The following is a 23,237-nucleotide window of genomic DNA, read 5'->3' on the forward strand; positions in this document are numbered from 1 at the left end:
GTGGATCGACCTCCATCGGCTCAGGTTTGCTGCTGCTCCCCTGAAGCCGCCGCTTCTTTGGTGGAGGAGGATCCATCCTCCTCCACGAGGGACAACACGAAAGGTAAAAAGGGAATTTGTAAAGTGCTCCTTGGGCCACAAGGGTGCCAACAAGTCGCGAGTCTACCGAAGACTGATGTTCTGTTGTCAGGGTCCCTGTATTTATAGCGGTTGTCAGGGAGGTGGTTTGTGACATCAGAAAGCTGTGGCAGTTGTGACCGTTAGAATGTCCCATGGTGACCAAAACATGGCTGTGTTGGGTGTGGGGAGGCAATGGCGCTGGTTTTGAAGGAGGATGAAGGATGCATGTGATTTGAAGTGTGAAAAGAAATAAAACCAGGCTCACTGGTGATAAACTGTGGGAGAAGTCTCCAGAATTTTAGGGATTGTGTGTTACTGAGATCCTTCCGACATTTCCATGAGTTATAGGGTACAGTGAAGCACACTTGAAACACTTATACACCAATGCACACAGCAGGAGGTAGTAGGTAGAGCAGCTGGAAGTCTTGGCACTGTCCCATAGCTGCAGTATCATTGGCATTAGCAAAATGTGTTGGGAAGAGCCCTGTGCCTGTTGTGTCCTGATGGACTGTTACTGACCATCAGTGACAAGCAGGGCAGTTGTGGGAGAGGAAGTGAAGTGTCGTCTACCATAGGCCACCCTTCTGCGATGATGGCACTGATGATGTATTCTTTAAGGACCTGAGAGGTACCTGTGTATCAGGTGCTCTTGTCCTTACGAAGAATTCAACTTGCCAGATGTTAAGGGTGAATACCACACAAATGGTATAAAACAGGTCCAGGAGAGTCCAAAAATGGCTTGATGGTAATTTCTTGGTACAGTTTCTAGGGGAACCAATGAGGAATGGTGCTTGTAAGTTTGTTGCTTTTAAACATTGAGGTTTATGCCCTGTCCATCCCTGGAGATGTTCAAGGCCAGGCTGGATGGGGCCCTGGGCAGCCTGGGCTGGTATTAAATGTGGAGGTTGGTGGCCCTGCTTGTGGTGGGGGAGTTGGAGCTTCATGATCCTTGAGGTCCCTTCCAACCTGGTCCATTATGTGATTCTGTGAGTGTGGGAGGATTACAGAGATGTTGTTTGCCATTGCAGGGAGAACATTTAGGTGATCAGACCTCAGAACTGAAGCTGGTCAGTGGTGTGGGGAGCTAGAAAAAGGGCTTTTTAAAATATATTGATGGGAAAAGGACCATTGGTGACATTAGTCTTCTACTTGATGAGGATGAACACTTCCCTCTTGCAGGGTGTGTTGCTGCTTAATTCACCAGCAAGTCTATGTAGGTGTGTTAGTTACAGTGTAAAGTTATTCTATGCTTTACTGTTTTCTGCTACTTTCTTTTCACATAACTTCTGAGTAGAATAATTCCCTTTGGCTGATTGATTCTGAGTTTTGACTGTTGCATTGGAGGCATGGCATTTGAAAACGCATACTGATGGACTGTAAATGTGTTGCTGCAAGTTTTCAAGTGATTCTTTTAATGTGGAGGTGCAGCACTAATATCTCTTGGGCAAAATCTATCGTTCCTAGAAACAATATTTTAAAGTCCAGTGGTATTCATGACTACATTCTCCTTGTAATTGCTCTCTGGTGTTACTGTCTGTGGGTTTTGGGGTCATCTAAAGGTGTTGGACACATGGCCCAGAAGAGCATGGGATTCAGCAGCAGCTCACAAACCAGCATTTACTGAGTTGGTGCATGCACTGTAGCATATGTGGCTATTGTAGCATATTTCAGTGGCTACATTGCTAAGGATGGTCAACCCATGAACTTTAAAGCTCAGCTAAATATATATATAAGGGAAGTAGGTAAGCGTGCTTAATAGCTGACAGACATGTTGCTTTGTCCTCTGTCTTGAGAGAAGAGAGCTCTTGGGAGGATGCAGGATGTTCTGTGCTTGTGTAGGGGGGTCTCAGGACTATAGCAGAAACTGATAGTTTAGAATCTGGCTCAGTAAGTCAAACCCATCCGCTGTTCATGGGTTGCTGTAATGAACAGGTCGTGTTAAGGAAAGAAACTACGGCATGGAGCACGTTTCTTTTAATTACTGTCCACTTTGAAACGTGTCAGCACGTGTTCAGCGCCTCAGCTGGGAGGAGCTGCGTCTGCCTCGAGGGCGGGGACACGGGTTGGGTGCAGCTCCCGCAGCGGTTCCTGCTGCTGCCGTCGGGCGCTGACAGAGCCGGGCAGCCCTGCAGCCCGAGGCCCGGCCGCACGTTGGATGCGGAGCCGCGTCCGGGCGGCTGCGGCGGTTATTGAGGCTGCGGAGGCCGCGGCTCCGTGCCCGGTGGGGGCCGTGCCGGGAGATCATCACCGCCCTTGTCCCCCCTGGGCCTTCTGGGCCCAGCACCGAGCACAGGCCGTGCCTGGACAGACCCTCAAGTACCCACATGGAGAGGCATGGACAGGTTTTGCTTTTATCATAAATTGCTTGCTTTTATTGCTATTACTTTGTGTTGTCCTTTTAAATTTGTTGTGGCCCGGTGTTGAAACAAAAGTCCCAGTGGAGCAACTGCGGTGGACCTTCATGCTGCCCTTGAGCCCTTCTTCCCGTCCAAAGCCAAGTCCTCTGCTTCTCCAAAGGAACAGCCGCCTCTGTAGCTTCTGTGCCAGCGCCTGGAGGCCGCAGGGAGCTCGGGGCCGTCCGCTGGACTCCTCGTGCTGTGGTGGTGCAGCAGCTTGTAGGACACCAGTCCCAGTCCTGCCGTCTTGTCAGGGCTCAGCTGGAGGCTGCAGGAAGCTGAAAGCCATCTGTTGGACTCCTTGTCTTGTCCTGGCGCAGCAGCTTGTAGGACAGCAGTGCCAGTCCTTCCCGTCTCCTCAGAGTTAGGGGAAGAAGAGGTGAGAGGTCTTGGGGAAGGCTGAGGATGGAGGGCGGGGAAGAAAGGGCGGCAGGGAGCAGCAGCTGGCGCAGGGGCTCTCTGGCGGATGGTGCCATTTCAACGCCAAGATGGAAATGGAGAGCCCCTGGTGCGCCGCCGATGGAGGTAGCAGCGTCGCCAGGCAGACACGATGTTGTGGTGCCTGCCCTGCCTCGATGGAGGTGGATCCACCTCCATGGGTTCGTCCTCCAGAGGGATGTCCACCTCCATGGGCTCGACGCTGCTGTCTGGTGGATCGACCTCCATCGGCTCAGGTTTGCTGCTGCTCCCCTGAAGCCGCCGCTTCTTTGGTGGAGGAGGATCCATCCTCCTCCACGAGGGACAACACGAAAGGTAAAAAGGGAATTTGTAAATTGCTCCTTGGGCCACAAGGGTGCCAGCAAGTCGCGAGTCTACTGAAGACTGATGTTCTGTTGTCAGGGTCCCTGTATTTATAGCGGTTGTCAGGGAGGTGGTTTGTGACATCAGAAAGCTGTGGCAGTTGTGACCGTTAGAATGTCCCATGGTGACCAAAACATGGCTGTGTTGGGCGTGGGGAGGCAATGGCCTGAGAGCTGCCCTTTGTGCCACTAGTGGGGCTCTGCAGGGCTCCGTTATTGAACCAGTTCTCTTTCGTGTTTTCATCGCTGAATCCAATAAAGATCTGAAAGTTTTATGAAGTGCATTTGTAGATGATGTTTAACTGGGAGAAGCATTGATTGCCTTCACAGTACAGAGGCCTCACACCACAGTCAGATTTGAGGGCAGTTTCTGTCTGCACGAAGTGGAGAAGTGCTGGGTTGTGCAGCTGGGATGGGGCTGCCCGGGCTCTGTGTAGAGACTGGGGGATGAGGGGCTGGAGAGCAGCCCCACAGAAAGGGACCTGTGGGTTCTGATTGCTTCAAGTTGTCCGTGAGTCACAGTGTGAATGGGAGAAGTGGGCAAAACACTCCATTTGAATATAAACCTAAAGGCTGTGTGAAGTAATGAACTTTCTAATCTTCCTTAGATATATACTGTACAACAAAGCAGATGAGCTCGCCGTGTTGAAGAAATGTCAGATGAACACACTGTGACACGTGTGGTGGTACCACCATCTGACACATCCCAAACACTGATTTTACTAACTCATCTTCCATTCTTTCTATCTGCGTGTGTAAGGACGTGTGCATTTATATTTCATAATAAGGGCAGAGTCTATAGTCGAAGCTTCTGAGTGATGCTGTTAAAAATAAATTAAGGAACAGCAGGTGAAAATGATTCTTACACATGAATATTCAAACTTTTACCTCAGACAGATACTGTGGAAAGAATAATGAAGGATGATGAATCTTGGTTGAGGTTAAAGCTTTTGATGTGCTCTGAAATAAAAGTTTTGCTAGCATAAGGTTGAGTTGGCTCACAAAACTTACTGACGGAGAGTTCCTCTTGGTTCACTGTGTCTCAGTCTCTGAGCTGGGTGGGCATGGGGTTGCAAGGAGGGTGCAGGAGTATAATGGCAGGAATATAATGGTGAGAGACCTGAGCTCGTTCCTTCTCTTCCGACTGCCATTTCCTTGCATCGCTTCAGGCTGCATTCACTGAGGTGTTGGGTAGGAATGTGTTTGTAACATCGAAGAAAGTGCAGCTTCCACACTACTAAAATCATGCTGCCGTTCTTGGGTTCGGTGACATTTCACAGGACTCAGAAGCGCGACCTCTGTTCAGTGCCCTATGATAGGATTTTCACTGATGGTTCAGCAGCTAGAATACATGAGTGGATCGGACATTAATTTCCCTTTGCCTTTGTTCTTTCTCTCAGAAACATGAGTAATATCACTTTTACATTGTAAAGGCAAGAACACTCAGAACTGCGAGGGACCCTGAACTGGCAATATGGAAGGAGGCATATTAATGGTGGCTGACTTCTTTTGAATTTGAATTAATTTGTTATTTCTTTTGTAATTCATTGTCTCTTTGCTTCACAGATCCTGTCCATGGACCACAGAATGTAGAAGTGGTTGATATCCGTTCCCGGCAGCTGACACTGCAGTGGGAGCCCTTTGGTTATGCCGTGACCCGCTGCCACAGCTACAATCTCACAGTCCAGTACCAGTATGTTTTTAACCAGCAAAAATTTGAGGCAGAGGAACTCATCCAAACTTCTTCCCACTATACCTTGCGAGGTCTTCGGCCCTTCATGACCATCAGGCTGAGGCTGGCCCTTTCTAATCCAGAGGGCAAAATGGAGAGTGAGGAGCTGGTTGTGCAGACTGAGGAGGATGGTGAGTTATGTTGGGTTTGTTTGCTTGCTTCTTTTTTGTGAAGGCATTGTGATCTTTTCAAACTGTAAATAACAGCATAATCGCCTGTCCCAGAAGACTTATAAATGGCTTCTCTGGACAGGATGTATGTTATGCAAGTTAAATTTGTAGGTGTAAATAATTTCCATTTCACAGCAGTGTTCTTGAAAGGGCAGGGCTCCCTGAGGTGCTTGGAAATGACAAGCACCAGTTCGAGCAGTTACTGAACAGCAGTAGGTTTAATTCAGTAGAAGTTGTGTTCTGAACTACCCAGGACCGACACAGCCGCTTCCTTTATCATATGGGCAAATATAATTCTGACATTAGACTTTTTTTTTTTTCTTCTGGTTCCTTTACTTCACCAAAGAGTTATAATGTCTTCCTTTCCAGAGTGTGTTTTTTCTTAATACTGACCTTCTAGATGTAGCATTTTATATATGCCTCAGATGCTAAATTCTTTTGGTGCTAACTCTTCCATTCCAGATACAAAAGAACACTTTTAAAGAAGTACTGGTGGAAAGCTTTAAAGTGTTATTTTCCTATCTGAGCTATTTCAGACTAAGAACTCTCCTAAACTACAAGCTTCCATTCTGTCTAGTGTTAAAAAGAAATGTTCTTCCTCTGCCAGAGCAATAAGATCTTGCTTTCCTAAGTTTCTCTCAACTGAAAGTGGTTCCAGACAATATATCATACAAGGGAATTAAGAGGATGGCAGATCTTCCTGAAAAAATGAGTGGGGTTTTTATCAGTCAGGCTTAGAAGTGTCTTTTAGTTATCTTTCACAGCATTAAAATTTTGCTAGAGTAGGTGGATTTTTAGGTGGCCTTGTAGCCATCTTGAAACATAAATCTTACGTTGTCCTTAACTAGGGAAATCAATCTTTCATATTGATAAAGGTGTGCAGCCCATAGGATCTTCATGCCAAGGTACAATCTGGCTGTTTAGGTGGATGGAGCTTTGCTGTTGTGTAGGTGAAGGAGGACACAATATATTTCCTACTGACTGTAACTGTCCTTTAGCATTGCACCCAAATGATTCTGTCCTCGAACACTCTCTATCCTGTGTATCTGATGGAAGGCAGGTAAATGGACAAGATTTAGCTTGTAAGCAAAATGCAAACACTCAGCACTGCAGTCTTACAAATTAGGAGTGAGCACACAATTATCCATATCCTGCCTTGTCCAACTGTGTAATGCCTTGAGTTGTCATGTGCATATATCATCTATAATGTTCACAGGTGGAAAGTTAGGGAAGGCACTGTCCAAAGGAGCTGGAAGAAGAGCTGAAATTGCTCACTGAAAGAGGAGGCTACACTGCCTACATTATTACTGATCCTCACAGTGTGTTTGAAGGGCAAATCCTGCTTCCTCGTGGATGTGCCATTCTTCCAACTCTCAAGCAGTTTGTTGTTGCAGCAGATTGTCAAGTTTGTTAATGACCCAGTATTGTTGAACTTTTTCTAGATAAAGCACAGCTCCACTGGAAATAGAAAGGTGTTGTATTCCAGAACAGGGAGATGATTAAAGAGAGGCTACTCCCTATAACTATGCTGCTTGACATTGTGTGGGTACTGTGGACATTTCTGCAGTGTTACGGTGTTAATCACTGTTATTTGCACTAATGCAAATAGGTATATTTAAGGTGAAGTTGAATTGGGTTCACTTGTTTAAGTTCTTTTTATTTAAAATATATATATTTTTGCATCTTAATGTATGAATAGAAGAGAAACTTAGACAAATACGCACATGCTGCAATACTGGTTTTTGGCAATAAAAACAAATGCATATTTTGGGGTAAAATTAAACATTTATTTTATGATGTTAAATGGAAGCAGGAAGCGTAAGTCTACATGTTTATGCAATGAGAACACTTCCACGTGGTTCGGGGGATAAACTCATACATTCATTTTCTGAGGTTTTGGTTCAAGTACTCAAAGACTTTTCTCCTATGGGCTGAAGGTATAATGGAGCTAATTCTGTAGTGTCGTGGGTTCTGGCTTTGTTTGTCGTTTAGTGGTTTTCTTTAATTGCTATTATTTTTGTTCATTATTTTCAGCTGTGAACTTTGCCTGATGGTCTCTTGGTGTCTTCTGACGTGTGTGACTGCTGGAGTTTGTGTTAGCTTCTAACACAGCATTGTTTGCTTTTGTTTTTCTTTCTTTCTGTAGTTCCTGGACCCGTTCCCTTGGAATCCATCCAGGGAGGACCTTTTGAAGAGAAAATCTACGTTCAGTGGAAGCCTCCAAACGAGACAAATGGCATCATTACACTTTATGAGGTGAGGAGAACTGTCTGTCGTCAAAGCACATATGCCATAGGGCCTTTCTCATATGTGTTTAAGCCAGTCATGAGCTCCGGGAGACTTCAGAAAACACTGCGATAAGCCTGAATAAAATATGTAAGGATATTTGAGATAGTCTGCTGTTGTCACTGAAAAAGTTTTCCAGTTCAAGGCAGGTGGGGGTTGGGGAAAAGTGCTTCATGTGGCAGAGTTTGCTAAGAGGTAATCCTTTACTGAAGTAAGAATTTGTGTTTTGTTGGTCATCGTGGAGACACTTGGAAAACGCCGTGCAGATTGCAATTGACCCGTCCAAATAAACCCTTGGAATTTCATGGCTTTTGCAGGTCTGGTAGTCTATCCTCTGTCTATCCTCTGTATATGAGTGAGGAGTTCCACTATAAAGCTCTCTGTATTTTTTAAGAGATTGGTCTGAATAGAATCAGTTGTGAATGCATTATTTTTCTGGCAGCAGACGTGACCTATAATGGAACACATTTAAAGCAATCCCAGTCAAATGATGCAAAAATAACTCCTTTTAATTTTTAAAGAGGCAGTTTCCTTCTAAAATATTGCCTTGGGCTCAGCTCATTGAAAGGACTTCAGCAAACCAAGTAGCTTTTCTGGCTGAGCAGCTGCATAGAGAGATTTTAATGCCTCCAGGGTAGTGATGCTTCATGACTGTGCCTTTGCCCCTCGAGTCACACCACTGCTCGAGTCTCAGTGAGGCACATAGAGATCTTTTCTGATAATGACTCTATGCATATTTGACAGCTGAAGCCAAAGAGAAGTCAAGGTGAATTCCAACTTTTCCCACTTCCCAAAAGGATGAAAGTCCAAGAGTTTAAAACTACCTGGAGAAATGGAGTGTCTGAGGTTTGTGAATAAATGCCAGAATTCATTCCCATTCTCCTTGACACCCCAGGACAAGTGTATTGACATGAATGGAGTTCGCCAGCTGGAGTCAAAAATACAGATGAGTGGTTACCTATAATCTGGAGAGAGGCCAGAATGCTTTCATAGTTAATGTCAGGATGTTGAACAAGCTAATACGTGTACCTGTTCTAAGTAACAGGAGACTTTGTATTTTTAATTGTTCAGTAAATAAAGTGCAGGTCTTTGCAAAGAAATGTCTCATCCTACTACTTGCTGCTGAAGTTTAATCTTCCTGGAAATACCAAGAAATCTCCGGTATTGCCCTGGTCACTGCATCTTTTGTACTGCTTGCTTAATCCTGCTATGGATACCTAAACCTAAAACCAAGTCTCTACAGGCATTATTTTAAGACTTCATGCCAAAGTCATTCCTCACTAGTAATGACCTCTAAAGTGTCATTTTAGACAGAGTTTGGTCATTTATTTGTCATCGTAGCCTGATGCTGCTCTGACCTATTGATTAAAGAGGAAGAAAAAGGTAGTGGTTAGTCTGTTTTCAGTTCTCTCAGGTACCTGCGTTCTGCAGTACCAATCGAGGTAGAAGCATAAGGCTTTAACTGCAACAGGAAGAAAAATAAAAGAAGGTCAAAGTAGGAACCTGTGAGGTGCTACTTTAATGAGGTCTCTGTAGGGAGCACAGTTCCTGAAAGCCAGCACTGGCAGCACTGCTCTGTCACCAGCAGGAGCAGGAAACTCAGTGATGTCTGCGGCTGTCTAGAAACTCTGCAGTTGTGTTGCTGTCATTAAGCAGAAACAAGCCCAGGAACCAACTGAAATTTATTAAAGAAAAATTCCCTCCGAGGTGCAGATCAAAAAACACCACGTTATAAATTGGATGTGGTGATGTCAAGTTCTGCATTACACGTGGGAATAGCTGCCTAGATTCACACATAGATATTACTCAGGTGACTTTCTCTCTCAAATACCTTTTGGCACAAACTTTCCTAATAAAATGAAAACAAAAAAGCCATCTTCCTTCCCCAAATGAAGTAACAGTTCCTTCTGTACCATCATCATCTAGGTCTGACTCATTGGATTTTCTGTACTGTATTTTTTCTCTAGTTCTGCTTAAGATAAACAAATAAAACCCCCGCCTTTCTAAGCTTTTGTTGCACTGGGTACAGCCTCAGCTGGGATTTTAAACAATGGAATCGTCTAGATCACCAAATTGGTGTGTAACTGTAGTCTGTTCCAAGGGGCAGAAATAATCATTGCAAGAGGATGTGGAGAGCTCCAGGAGTTGCAAGTCAGCTGTCAGCATGCTGGAAAGATGAAGATGTGAGTCAGGAAGAAGTGAGTGATGGTGCAGTGCATCTTGGGGATGTTAGGGGAGCACAGCAAAGCAGTTAATGTGATGAACATGTTCTGTACTAGTGGGTGTCAGTTTGTCCAGTCAAGTGAGCCATTAGGAAGATGCATAGGCTGCTGCTGCAGGTAAGCACTGCAGGGGGCATAAAGCTGAGGAACTCCAGCTACAGCCAGGTCCCCAGGTAGATTCAAGTTGTGTAAGTACTTATAGGAGACAAGTGGATCAATCTGTGTTTGGAAACATAGCTGAAGAGTGATAATGGATTTTGCTGGTACGCTGGTTTGGGTAGAAAGCTCTGCAGAGGTGTTTTTGCATGTGCCGTTTGTGAAAGAGGTGTTACTGCTGCTGTGTCATAGTGAGCTGTGAATGGCAGAATCTAACAATATCATCATAAGCTCTGCCCCCTGTTGAGTCTCCTGGAAGTCTGAAAGCTTGTTGAATTTATTTTTCTTTTTTTCTTTATTTTTTTAAAGAAAACCAATCCTGTAAAAGCTGCCGTGTTTTAAAATCCCTAATAATCAAACGGTGCTTAAACCCACGTGGGAGTTCAGCTTCAAAGCCTTTGTGTACAAAGACATGCAACAAAGATTTCTTTCTTTTATCCTAAGCGTGTGTAAAGTCAAACCAGCATCAAGCACTGGGCGGACCTAATGCTGTCCCTGGAATGCATGAACAAGCAATCTAATTCAAGGTCATGGACCAGCTTTGGCACTTAAATTCTCCTGCTTGTAGATTAGATGAGGTTCTTTCGGGCATTTGTTCCATGATCCCAATGGAGGTACATCCTGCACACAGGTGGACCCAGGTAATTTCTGGAAGCTTGTATTTGATCTCTACAGTGTAAATAAGCTGCATTTTGCTGTTTATTTGGGCAGCTGTGAGCTTAGAGGGGCACTCGGTGATCGATCAGTGTTGGTTTTCACCATCATAAGAATCTTATTTGTGTGTAGCCAATTTCTTCTAATTGCCAGTTTTTAGAATGTTTCTTCTTTATTGGGGACCACCAACAAAAAACCCTCCACATTCCTGTCTAAAGTACCTGTCATATTACTAGGGGGAAGGCATTGTTACAATGCATTACAATCCTAGAAGCATTTCAAGTGTGACTGCACTATTTCCAGCTCCTTGGCTAGAAGAAAGAGTCAGCTGATTGAAGTCCTTTCAAAGCCGTGCCTGAAGGCAACATTTAAACTGTAAACTGTTTTTATAAACGTTGTGTGGAATAGTCTTGTAATCACTTATGTTCTCATCTTTACATTGATTAAGTCCCATGTGGGTTGCACATGGGGTCTTGGGAAATAAGGATGTATTTGCCTCTTCTAACTACTAATTTTCTCAGTCTGTTTCCGATATGCTGTAAACCCCTGTTTAGGTGCTAGGAATAATAATATAAGGGACTTTCATGCACTATTTCAGCTCTTTAATGGGATGCTTAGAGACAAGCTGCTCTAAGCCCGGTGGATTTGAGTTTAAATTGTGCATCTGAGGTTACAGATCCTCAGTTTCCATGTGAAATTGCAGTCTGCCCTACAACATCTCTCCAGTTGCCAATATACCATTTCTTCTCAATCACTTCACTCACTTTCTCAGCAGGAGAGGTTGTTACATGCAAACTGCCTCTTAGATGCTGGTGTGTAGGGTCAGTAGATGTGGGATGCGCTGCCTGCATTTGCAGTAGAGTGGAAACAGATTTCTCCCAGCTTTGGCCCCTACAGCTGCTTCCTTATTGTAAAATGAAGCTTGTTGATCTGATGTGATAGCTGCGCACTGCACAGTTATGCTTGTGGTTCTATTCATACCCCCCTTTTTAGAGCTATTCATGAAATTTTTAGCATAAAATCTTCCCTACCAAAAGGTGTATCAAGTAAACTCCTCCTGGAGAAGACAAGAGGGTTGAAATGTGAACTCGGCTTAGTCATTTGTTTGTTTATTTAAAGGCTTTCTTTTTTGTAAAGAAGAATGAGAAATGGCTCCCTCAAGAAGGAAAGCAACAACCACAAAATCTCGCAACCAATTTATATAAAGCTCTACAGTCAAAATAGTAGAAGGATGACAATTCTTAGCAATTGCCTTCAGTCAGAAGTAGCTTTGAATGTTCCCATGAAAATCAATCTTTTTACAGCTTCTCAATTGCGTTCTGTGGAAGCACAATACTCCTGGGACTAAGCTTTCTCACTAAGCTCACTAAGTGTGCACTGAAGGAAGTCCATGCTACATGCGGCTGGCTGCTGCATTTAGCTGAGCATTAAGAGAGCATTAAGGAGACGCCGTTAAGTGCTCAAAACCCAGAAAATGATCAATTAATGATGGTATATTTTGGTCGTAGCTTTCTCACCCTCCTGTAAGGACATTTGACAATGCAGTCTTCCCATAACTAGATGTTTTTCTCTGTCTACAGCACTAATGTTTTCCTTTGACACCGGTTTTATATGGTGCCTTGTTCTGCAGTGTGTTGTTTGTCCAGGGTCCATGAAAGTCAATTACAGGAAGAATAAGTGCTTTACTGCATCTGTGTTATGTTGAATTAGAATCCCTTAATAACCTAAACTAGCAGCGAAACTGTGCATAATCTGTTCAAGTTTGAAGCCGTCAGCTCTACAGTTGGCTGCTTCATCCTTTTGATTGCATGTTAGGAAAGCTGTGCATATATACACAGCTAAATTAGTTCTGTAGTTAACAGATTTTTGTGCAGAATTGTGCTGGAAGAAGGCTGCACTGGCTGAACGTCAGTTGCTCTTTGTATGGTTGCTGAGTTGTGCTTTCAGAACACTTGGTGGCCAGGTTGGTGAGGCGCTGCCAGTGCTGTGAACCCCTCTTAGTTAGGATTCAGGCCAGAAGGTTAAAAATGAATGGTGCTGACTGCAGTTGCTTATTATTTCTTCTTCACAATTGAGGAGCGCCATACTTAAAGACTCTCTCAGCAGGATTGGGATGACATGTCCACCATAAGGCTGTGATTCTGCTTCTGAGACAAGGGTGGGGGAAGTAAGAAACTTCTGGTGGGATCTGAGAAGCACCTCTGTCAGTCCAGCATTGCTTGCCAGCAGAATATCAGAGGGAGCCTTTCCCCTTCCCACCATCCTCTCATGTTATTTAATAGAAAAATATAGCTTCTAAGCTGCCTGTTAGACCCTGAAGATGAGCCTCAGCAACCTGTTAGCAGTATCCTGGGCACTTAGAGTGACTACAGCACTGCTGCAAGGAAAGCCTTGCTTACCTTGAATAATGGAAATGCAATCAACTGCCTGAAGCAGTGATGGAGCACCTGGTGGGAAGGCAGGGCCAACCCAGACCTCATTTAAAGTTTGGCAGTGGAGGTAAGAATGTTTTGCTGGACATCCCTGCGTATCTGAGGCCTTCCAAAGGTAAGCAGCTTCTTTACTTTGGTTCTGCGGCTGTTAGATTTGAGCAAATCTTCACTTGCTGCAGCCAAGGACTTTGCTGCTATAACTGTTGCCATTGCTGTGCTTTCCATTGTGTTACAGCGTTTCACCTGGACACAGCAGTGTGGGGAGCCAGTATCTGCAAAAGCTGCTCTTTTAAAGCAGGCTGGCTTTCCTTTTGCTGTTAGGTCCGGAAACATAAAATGCTGTGGCAGGAGTGAAGTGGGTTGGGTCAATTTAGAGATTGCGTGGGGGATAATAGGAATTATCCTTCACTGTGTCTGTGTGATAGTTTCTGGGGCAGTGTCTGCTGCCTGCTGGTGCTCCTTACAGCCCAGAGGAGCATCAGGTGTGGGTTTTTGGCAGCCCTGCAGCAGAGCTGTGTGCTGAGGTGCAGACTCAGCTGGCCCTGCAGGGCTGCCCCTGTCTCTCCCCATTCTGACTGCTGCTTATTGCAGCCTTTGAATTACGGAAGTGTTTGATTGATTTCCCAGTTAGGGATGGTTTTGTTTTTTGAATAAGAACCTTAAGGAGCTGTTCATAGGATTCTTAATCATGTGCTGCTCGCTCACTGTTACCTACAAGATGTTCTTGGAAGAAGTTGTTACTGATATCCTTTTAATCCTATGGTTTCCAGCAACATCATGATGAGAAAATGGGAGGCTTTTTTTTTTTTGGAGAAACTCAGATGTCAGAGTGTTGTTTTTTTTCCCTTTAAATGTATGACAACCCCCAGGTAAATCACAGGCTGCTGTTATAAATAGTATGAATGAATCAACTGTTAAAGAAACCGCTTGATCAAGCTTTCCTGAACTAACGCGGTCCCCTGAGCACAACGCTTTCTTTGATTACCTTTTTATTGTTCTTTTGAAGCCAGCGGAGTTACAGCAATATGAATCCAATGCAAATGAGAGAAGGCTTTTGGCTAAAAAAAAAATAAAAATAATTGTATATTTTTTTTAAAGGAAGGAACTGAATTATTTTGTTCTGCATGTTGGATTTGTTATGGTGCTGCAGATAGAGTTCTGTAGCATCTCCGTATTCACATATAACAGTGTCCTGCTTCTCCGAAATGTGATAGTTGACTAACTTGAAAGCAAAGGTTGTATAGGTTTTTGTACAGAGGATGCTCTGAAAGTAATGCCTCCTCTTCTGTGATCTTGATCCACAACGTCAGAGATGGACGTTAGTGAGGTGGCAGAGGAGGTTAAACCTTCCCACCAATATTCCTCTTCCATTTTGTTGCTGTGTGACAGGTGGCAGCAGAGTAAAAGCCAGTCAAGTTAGTGTTCTCATTGCTTATGAGAGGAGAGGCCAGTATTATGGTTCCTTTGCAAGCTGGTCTGACTGTTACCTTTGTTGCAAGCATGTTAGACCTGGGACTTCTAACTATGGTCCTGCTATCCACTGGGTACTATGAGTTTAGTTTTGGGTTTAGTTTCCATGCCCTGCTCTCCTTACCAACTACTTTCTTCCTTTTTTCCCCCTCTCCATTCGTCACTGTTTCTCTGCTTTCTGTGTCACCCAGGTTGTATCACTGAGGGCAAGGCTGGGACAGCATCAGGAGGTGCTGGCAGCTGCTTGGTTTTGGCATCAGGGAAGGGTTGCTGAGGTTCCTTGCTTCTCTCTTCGTACTCCAGTTGCTCTTTGAAAAGCAGCTTAGGGCAGCACAGGCTCTTAACTTGGAAAATAGGTACAAATGGATAGTTCAATGTTTGCATCACTAAGAAATCCAATCTTACAAGTGTGGGCTACTGTAATAGCTAGGACTGGTATTTTTATCTATAAATGTGGCGCAGTGTGGTTCTCACCACTGTTTCTTTGTGATGTATGGTATTCAGATCAGCTGAAAGTGATGCTGCTGTTCCTCCTTTGTTGGTTTGGGGTTTTGTTCATTGCCCACAGCTTTCACTACAGCAAGTGCAGCAAGGCTCTGAGAGACGTTAAGCAGCGCTTTTGGCATCAGGAGCAAACTGAGGAGCAAGCATGGGGGTTGAATAACCGCCTCAATTCCACAGTCCTATCAAAGCAATTTCTATAGTTGTCATTTTCTGCTATTAAACTGAACAATGAGGCTCTCCAATAAAATCATATGAAATAGCAGCTCATTAAAAACTCTCTTTAATATATAGCATGCTAATTAATGTCAGTGGGGTGCAGGCTTGAATGGCAGAACAGACTATAATGTTTAGAAAGTATGTAAAATAAAAGAAGATATTTTATCATTAATGACCTTTTAGTAAACCTAATGAAATCCTTAATGGCCTGAATACATTACCAAGGCACTCCCAATTGCTTTGTTACCTACTCCATTCTTTCTCCCTTTCTCATAGACATTAAATTTAGTTTTATTTATAGAAAACAAAAAGCAATAAAGTCCCAAGGAGAAGTAAATGGGGAGGAGGAGCCTGGGCATGAGACTTCTTAGCCCTAATGATCCTGATCCTGGTGAAGGCTGGGTTATGTTCTGTGTCCACTCAGTCTGAGGTTTAATTGGCTCCCTGTTTGTGTGACTCATAGCAAACAGGCCCTCTTTTGTTTGCAGGGTCTCCCTGGGTTAACTTATACAGCCATTCCTGGAGCAGGGCTGTGGTTTTTATCCTTTTATACTAATCGTGCCATGCTTTTGCAGTGTGTAAATTAAGGGACTTTATTCTTCAGGGCTTTTAGTCTGCCACCTCATGCCAGCTTTAAATGTAAGGCTGCAAAGGCTTGCAGAAATGTCGTTTAACTTTCCCATAACCTTCTTCCAAAAAAACTTAGTTCACGAATGTCAGAGCAAAAGGCATTTGCTTCCTCACATCTCCTGGATGAAATACACTGGGCTGGGAAGGGACATAAGTAGCAATAATCATCTGGCTTAAACAGAGTTTTAAAACAGAAAATGCTCCCAATCATCCAGTCATGAAATACATTCTTTAGCTCTGAAGTCCAACACTGGAGGGAGATTATTCACTAACCCACTTTTTCCTGTTCATTAGAAGATAACTTTCTTCAGATTATTCCTTTTGTGTAACACTTGGCACAATTAACTTAGTCTTGTACCCCCAAATGTCTGAAACTTCCTGATAAGATTGAGACTAATGTCCATCCCAGTAGCAAACCGAATTCACCTGCAGTAGTAATTGTTCCTAAGAAGCACAGGCAGTTGGCAAGTCTTAGAAAAAAGAGCCTATGGCTTGCTGTGTAATCATGTTTCAATCAGCTTTAGAGAACCATGAAATTGATTGTCCTCCTGAGGTACCATACACTTTGGAGCAGATACTGTGCTAGGCAAGTTAATTCCTTATTTGGCTCCAAGCACACAAAAGAGATCTTGCTGCTTCCCCTCCTGTCCTTACAAACCAAGGAGGAAGGGAGCACAAATCACCTTGAAATCAGAATTTGAGAGCATAGCAGCATCAGCCAGCTCTGTTTTGTGTTCCTAATCATCTGGTGAAAATCACGGTGATTTAGGAGAAGGATGCCCAGGCTGCTGGCAGCACATATGGGAGCCTGGATGAATCACAAAACCAGTGGTGGTGAGGATAAGGTAATGAAAGAGCTACGGGAATCAGAAAAGGCTGATGGAAAGAAGAGCTGAGCAAATGTCTTCCTAATGTAGTATCCTGATGTCCTCTTTGATATTGGAGTCAGCTTCTGTGTGCTCCTGGAGCTGAAATAAAGGGATGTGGTGAAGGTATGGTCTTGAGGCAATGAAGCATATTCTCTTTCAGGTACCTGTGAAGGTCTGGCTCTGTCCTCAGAGAATCAGATTCTTTTTCAAACTCTTATCATTTCAGGAATATATTTGATCCTTCAAAAGGAGTAAAATCCAATCCAAAATAACTCCCCTATGAGCATTCTAGGAGCTCCGTCTTATCTTCATTCCTGTCTCTTGAAGATCTAACACCGGTCGTGTATTTTGTGTGGAACACTTGATCAGGTTCATAGTTCAGTCCAGAACGCTTCTGTCTAGATCTAACTTGTGTTTCAGGATCAATGATCTTTCTCTGGTGCTCATTTTGGCATCTTTTAAGAGTCAGAAATGTGGTCTTATAAACAGCTGGGTGAATTCAGGCCATCACAATGAGCTCCTGCACAGAACTGCTCCCACACGTGGCTGAGTGATGGCAGTTCGAAGCTGTGCTGTCAGAGGGAGCAGCACTAAGGAATTGATATGCGCTTTGGGTAGCTCATGTATGTGCGTACAATCCCCAGCTTTTCCTGTAGCTTGAAGTACTGGCAGCAGAGCAATGCCACGTATTGAGTTTTGGGTGGTGGTTTGGTTTACATGGACCAGAAAGGGGTTGTGGAATGATTATTAACTTGGTTATTGGCATAGAGAAGTGTAAACAGATCATGGACATGGACTCCATCTTCATACAGTCTCGGATGCTGTTTCCTTTAGTGCTTGGCTCCTTTTTCTGCTGAGCTAGAAGCCTTTTCTGAGCTATTCTATTTACCATGTCTTTGTGACAGTGTGAAACTTGTATTAAATTTAGAGGAAAACACAATAATGGGTATTCAACACTATTATTATCGTGCCATGTTCTTGTTTGTGACACAGGCAAATTGGAAATTATCCTGGTTTTGCAGATTACCCAGACTAAAGAATACATCCTTACCTTGTTCAGAGTGAACTACGTGATGCTCTGTGATGTCTATGTTGCTGTTGATTAAGTAGTGCAGCCTGGTAGATACAGCTCTTTTGCTGGTTCCTGTCATTTTTTAGTTATTATTTGTCCTGGTCTCAGCTGGAACAGTTAATCTTCTGTGTCTGGTACTGCTGTAGGCTCATTTAGCAATAGGGATCAGTATGTTAGTTTAAGGACCTGTATATTAGTTTAGTTGGGAATGAAAGGGAAGAAATAGTTGAAGATCAGCCAAAAGTCACAGTGTTGAAGCTGATGATGGAAAAATGAGGAGAAAGTGGTCTAAGACCACCATAGGCCCCTACTGTGCATGCCCAGAAGGACATTAAAATATATTAAGTTATTGGAAAGGGATGAATATGTATGCGATTGTATTGCATATGTGGGACACTGGAGCAGGTTGCTCTGTGAGGTTGGGGATGCCCCCTCCCTGGAAGCACTGAAGGCCCTGCTGGATGGGGCTGTGAACAACCTGGTCTATAGGGATATGTCCCTGCTTGTAGCAGTAGGTTGGAACCAGGTGATCTTAAAGGTCCCTTCCAGCCCATACCATTCTATGATATGTATGTCACTTGAATTCTGAGAGCACACACTTGCATTGTCAGGTCACCTGGTATGTATCCCAAGGAATAAAGGAATGCTGCTTTCTAACACCACACTGCAGTTGGAAGGTTTTCTTCTTGGATTCAGCTGACAGTATGATGCATGTTTTGGCTTTAGGAGAAAAAAGGGTGTTGCTGACACAGTGATGGTTTAGTTGTTGCTGAGCAGCGCTGTACAGAGCCAAGGACATTTCAGATCTTCAGCTTCTTGCACTGTCTTGTTGTGGGGTGGGGGTGGGGGTACAGAACTCTGCCTGCTGCCCTGAATTGGCCAGAGGGGTATTCCCTACCATATGACATAATGCAAAAATAGAACTAGAGAGTAGAGTTCTACCTTTCCTTCATCTCATTTTTCCTCCCGTGTCCCAATGAGGGGGGTGGAGTGAGAGAAAGGCTGTGTGGTGTTCAGCTGCGTGCCAGGTTAAACTACAGCATTATTAAATAAGATCTGCTATATATTGCTTCACTTTTCAAAACAGTTTTTCCTTCTTTCTAAACTTCTCTATACAGTAGAGCAAATTTCCAGCTAAATAAAACCGTGGCTCCTGCCTTAGGAGTGCCAGAGAGAGACAGGTCTGTTGCTGAACTGTCACTGAAGTTCCAACAACCTTGGCTTGGGCAGGAGTAATGAGACGTAGCCCTGAGCTATAAATTGCATTGACTTGGGAACGAGGGGAATTCATTCTGCTTTGCCTGAGGCAAAGGTCTGCTGTGCTGTCAGCCGAGCTTCTCAGCCTCCCAGTTCCTTCTGTCATGGTAATCAGGCACCAGGAAAGCTGCTTCTGAAAGAGTTTTGAGGAAGTCCCTTGTTACCTGCTACTAGTTTAACTTGTGTAATCTCGGCAGCAGCAGCGGAACCACGAGGGGCATCTGCTTCTAGCTGCCGTACTCAGCCTTAAATACAGGCAGGCAGACCTTGTGGCCGCTTGCAAGCAGCCTCTCCATAAGGAATTCCTTACAGCTGCAGCAGTGTGCTAATAGTTGTCATACAAAGAGATGGTACCGGTGAGCCACAGTTGCATCTACTGCATGAGCATGTCGGTGTTCTGCCACCCCGAGATCCTCATAAGAAGAAAATGATGTGTTTGGCATTTCTAATGCGAGAAGCATGGTAGCAATGTCATATATATATATATATATATATACACACACATACACAAACACACACACATATATATACATACATACATATATATGTATGAATATATATATGTATATACACACACAAAGCTGAAATAAATAGGAAGCCCCGGTGAAGCTTTTGTGCCTGAGAAGAACCCAGACGTGTGTTTTACCCACTGCTTTTTCACATCATTACATAATTGTTTTAGCAGCTTTACTCCTAAAGGGAGCCATGAACGTCTGTGTCCAAATTATTTGCTGGGATTTAACGCCGTGCTGTCTAAACAGAATATCTGTGAGCATAATCCTTAATGATATGCTGGGGGCACACGCTGCTGATGGAAGCCCTGCCTGTGATTAATCAATTAAGAATGAGATAAGCCCAACAGAAAGAAGTTCCTCTGTTCTGGTAGACAGTCCGAAACATGCTGAAGCTGGACTTACATCTGGACTTGTTTGCAGTTCCATGCAGGATCTTCAGTGTTGTCTCAAGTTAAATAAATATGTGAAATGTGGAATACCTAAAAGTAGAAATTAATTCTGCTTTCCTTTTAGTTTCCTTTAGAGAATTTTGGAGCTAGTATGAGCTTCCAAAAGCTGAAGGAGGACAGGCATTAGTTCATGTGTAGAATGCTTTCTTTGGCATCCCCTTCTCACCTGAGGGCATGCAGCATTTGGACAGTGCACCATGTCGTGTTTAGCACAGCTTTAGCAATGTGTCAACCTCTGAATTTACTGCTTATAAATATTTCTGCTTATAAACCTTCCTGATTATAAATACTGCCAGCAGCTAAATGCACTGCAATCTGGTACAACCCATTCAGCCTTAGCTGCCCCTCAGAGAGCCTTTATTTTAAAGGAGGTAACAGATGAGGTGACAGAGCTCTGCTCTGAGGTGACACTTGTTTTTTCTGCTTGTCATTGCAAGCAAACAAGCCCCTGGATTTGAACGTGGAGGAAGATATGTTGCCTTCTGTTCAACAGCATTTCTTTTTCACACCGAACTCCCTGGAGTGAAATATGCTTCAGTGGGTGGGAATATTGTTAGGTATCATTGCAGTCTTCTGCTATGAAATGGAACTTATCACTGCCAAGAGCCTGCTGCATGGAGGAGCCATTGTTAGGCATCCCCAGCAGGGTCAAGGGATGACCACCAATAGCTGAGGGGTTCCTGCCTTACTCTAAGGGGTTTGGAAACTGGGCAGTTGGGTAGATGCTGTTTTGTAGCTCAACAACCTGCATTTCTATGCAGCTATATCTGTATCTGAGTCTGTTTCTGGAATGATTTCTGAGGCTCTCACCTTCACAGGCAGAAGATACACTGAAGAACAGCCTTGGCTATTATTTCTCTTGGAAGGGGCTTGCATCTACATCCACATTCTAGCTAGTTATAATGATAGACTTTTCTAATAAGAGTGGAGTTGAAGTTTGGTTTTGCTTGGCTATTAACCAAAACTGGCTTTTCTTTTCTCTTTTCTTGGTTTGCAGCTACAGTCCCTGTCTGGTACCATTCCTGGGAAACACTACAGCTCCTTCTGCATCTCAGGTGCTGGGTGCTGCAAAGGGGGGGCATGAGCAGGACACCTCATCTTGCATTGAGTTGTTTCTAGCAGCTGTGCTCTCAGTTTTCAGGGTTACAGTGAAGACAGAAGCAGTTGTGCTTGGGAGTGAAAAAGTGAGGGAAAAAGCCTCAACGTCTGGTAGGATCTGAAACTACATAGGTCCTCATTGCTGTAAGAGTGGGAAGAGTGGTCTCCCTGCAGATGAATTTAGTGAGCAGGCCTTGCAGACATCAGAGTCTGAAAAATAATGACTTTGTGTCAGAGTGTAGCTTGTGCTCTTGTACTTGCATTACTTCTCTTCCCACTTAAAGTACTCATTGTACCATACTTCTAAACACGGTATGCGTGTCTGGAATGGAAATGCGTAGCTAGATCCTAATTGTGGGAGCAGTGCTTCTTACTTTGGAAGCCATCCTGAGGTTATGGTGACATGCTGAATGAATGCAAAGTGGTGCTTTTCTGAAGAGTTATTTCAGCTTGGTTTGCTTGTGTTAACATTGTGGGGTCAGGCTAATACCCTGATGGCTGCGTTTTCAGGTTGCATCTTGACTTGTGCAGTGCTGTTCCAAGTATGCTGCAATTAGCTGTGTCTCACCATGTTCTGCACAATAGACTGTGAATATTTGGACCTGCAGAATGTAAGTTAGGAATGATGAGTCTCTGTGGATGTCATCTAGGAAGGTGGATGCGATTGATAGGAGTGGCTGTGAAATGGGGCCTCTCTGGTTCATGGCTTTTGTGTTGGTGCTCTGATCGCTTTGGATTGAGTTTGAAAGCAGATTCGTGGATGAGGTGATGCCTGCCTGTCCCTGTTAATGGGACATGAGAAGAGCTGCACCCATTGTGGCTCTTACAGTGAGATGTGAACTTGTAGGGCTGGCAGCTGGGGAGAGAATGGGCTTTTCTGTCCATACCAGCTGCTCAGCTCTGCTACCACTGCAGCTTCAGGAAGACTTTCCTGTTCGTCGTAGCTGAGAATTTGACTCAGTATTTATTTTTCTTAACTGACTTAAGTATAATTTAAGTATAATTTTTATTGAATTCAAGCCATTACTTAGAAAAATCTCCAATGTATTTCTAATTTTTAAAACCTGCCTAAAAACAGGATCATAACTGGACCAGCAGGAAGCAATTTTCTTGAACTTATTGCACCATGGAAGCTAATAGAAACTTGATGTACTAATCAAAGTACTTGGGTGTGTTTTAAGATGTGCTGGTTTTGTCCAGAAATGGCTCATTAAAAATGATATTCTTTCTAGAGCTTTAATTATCTAAGTGTGCAAACTAAGATGGGTTTGAGCTTTGGAGACGATCAGAGGAGGAGAGGAGACAATATAAATGTTCATTCTAATTCTTATTTACTTGAAGAGTAATTATTTCCTTTGATGCTAAATCACCTTTTCTTCTTCTCTCTCGATCCATGAATTTTCTATCTGCTAACAGAACCTTGGGATTGTTCTCCCCACACTTTGCTTCTGTCATTCCACTTTATTAAACTGGCAGTTTGTTTGAACACTTCAGTTATTCATTAGATTTTACATTTTTGCTCTGGCTTTATTAATTACTGCTTTTTACGAACTGGGAATGTAGATGTTCCCTTTGCCACTGTGATAATTTGCCTTTGTAAGAGGCTTTTCAGCATTTCATGCCATTTCCCCCATCACAGGGGCTTTCTCCTTGGCTGTAAGATTTACTTTGAATCCTGCTATTGTTTGCCACGGAGCAGTTCCCCCAGAAGCCAGGTTTCCATAAAGCTGTCTGAATTCTGTTTGCATGCTTCCCTGCTGTTAAACAGTGTGTATGCAAAAGGCAAAATGCAAACTTGGGCTGCTCAGACCCTGTTTCTGCCTCTGTGGTGTGATTGCTTCTATCAGATCCTTAACTCCTGGAGCATGTATGTGCAAATACAAACTGGCTTATGGTCTGTGTGAGCGTTTAGTCTAGTGAGATCAATACTTTGCATGCTTGCCCAGCGTGCTGCTCACATAGCCTGCTTGTGGAGACTGCATCTCTGATGGGCTTGTTCGTGGTGCAATGGAGTAATGGCAGGATGTAACGTGTGCTGAAGGCAAGTGAATGCAGTGTGCTTTTCTTCTGGTTTCTTACACTCATTTATTGAAATCAAACTTTTTTGTAAACAGAAATGCTTTGCTGTGAGATGCTCCAGAAGAAGTAGGCTTGTTGAGTTGACATCTGGGTTGCATAACTACATCCCA

The 23,237-nt window shown here is 43.7% G+C and overlaps 1 protein-coding gene across 27 annotated transcripts in view; it reads left to right on the forward strand.

Moving 5' to 3' along the window:
* Positions 1-23,237, forward strand: part of PTPRT (protein tyrosine phosphatase receptor type T) — a 391,962-nt gene that overhangs the window by 253,543 nt on the left and 115,182 nt on the right. For all 27 annotated transcript variants that reach the window (XM_085519547.1, XM_085519558.1, XM_085519559.1 and 24 more), the window contains exons 8-9: positions 4,883-5,179; positions 7,365-7,474. In XM_085519547.1, coding sequence (XP_085375673.1) covers positions 4,883-5,179; positions 7,365-7,474 — 407 coding nt within the window. The remainder of the gene's footprint in view (positions 1-4,882; positions 5,180-7,364; positions 7,475-23,237) is intronic.

The sequence above is a fragment of the Coturnix japonica genome, chromosome 19, assembly GCF_054131305.1.
Source record: "Coturnix japonica strain WE chromosome 19, WE-NBRP24, whole genome shotgun sequence".
NCBI classification, from domain to species: domain Eukaryota; kingdom Metazoa; phylum Chordata; class Aves; order Galliformes; family Phasianidae; genus Coturnix; species Coturnix japonica.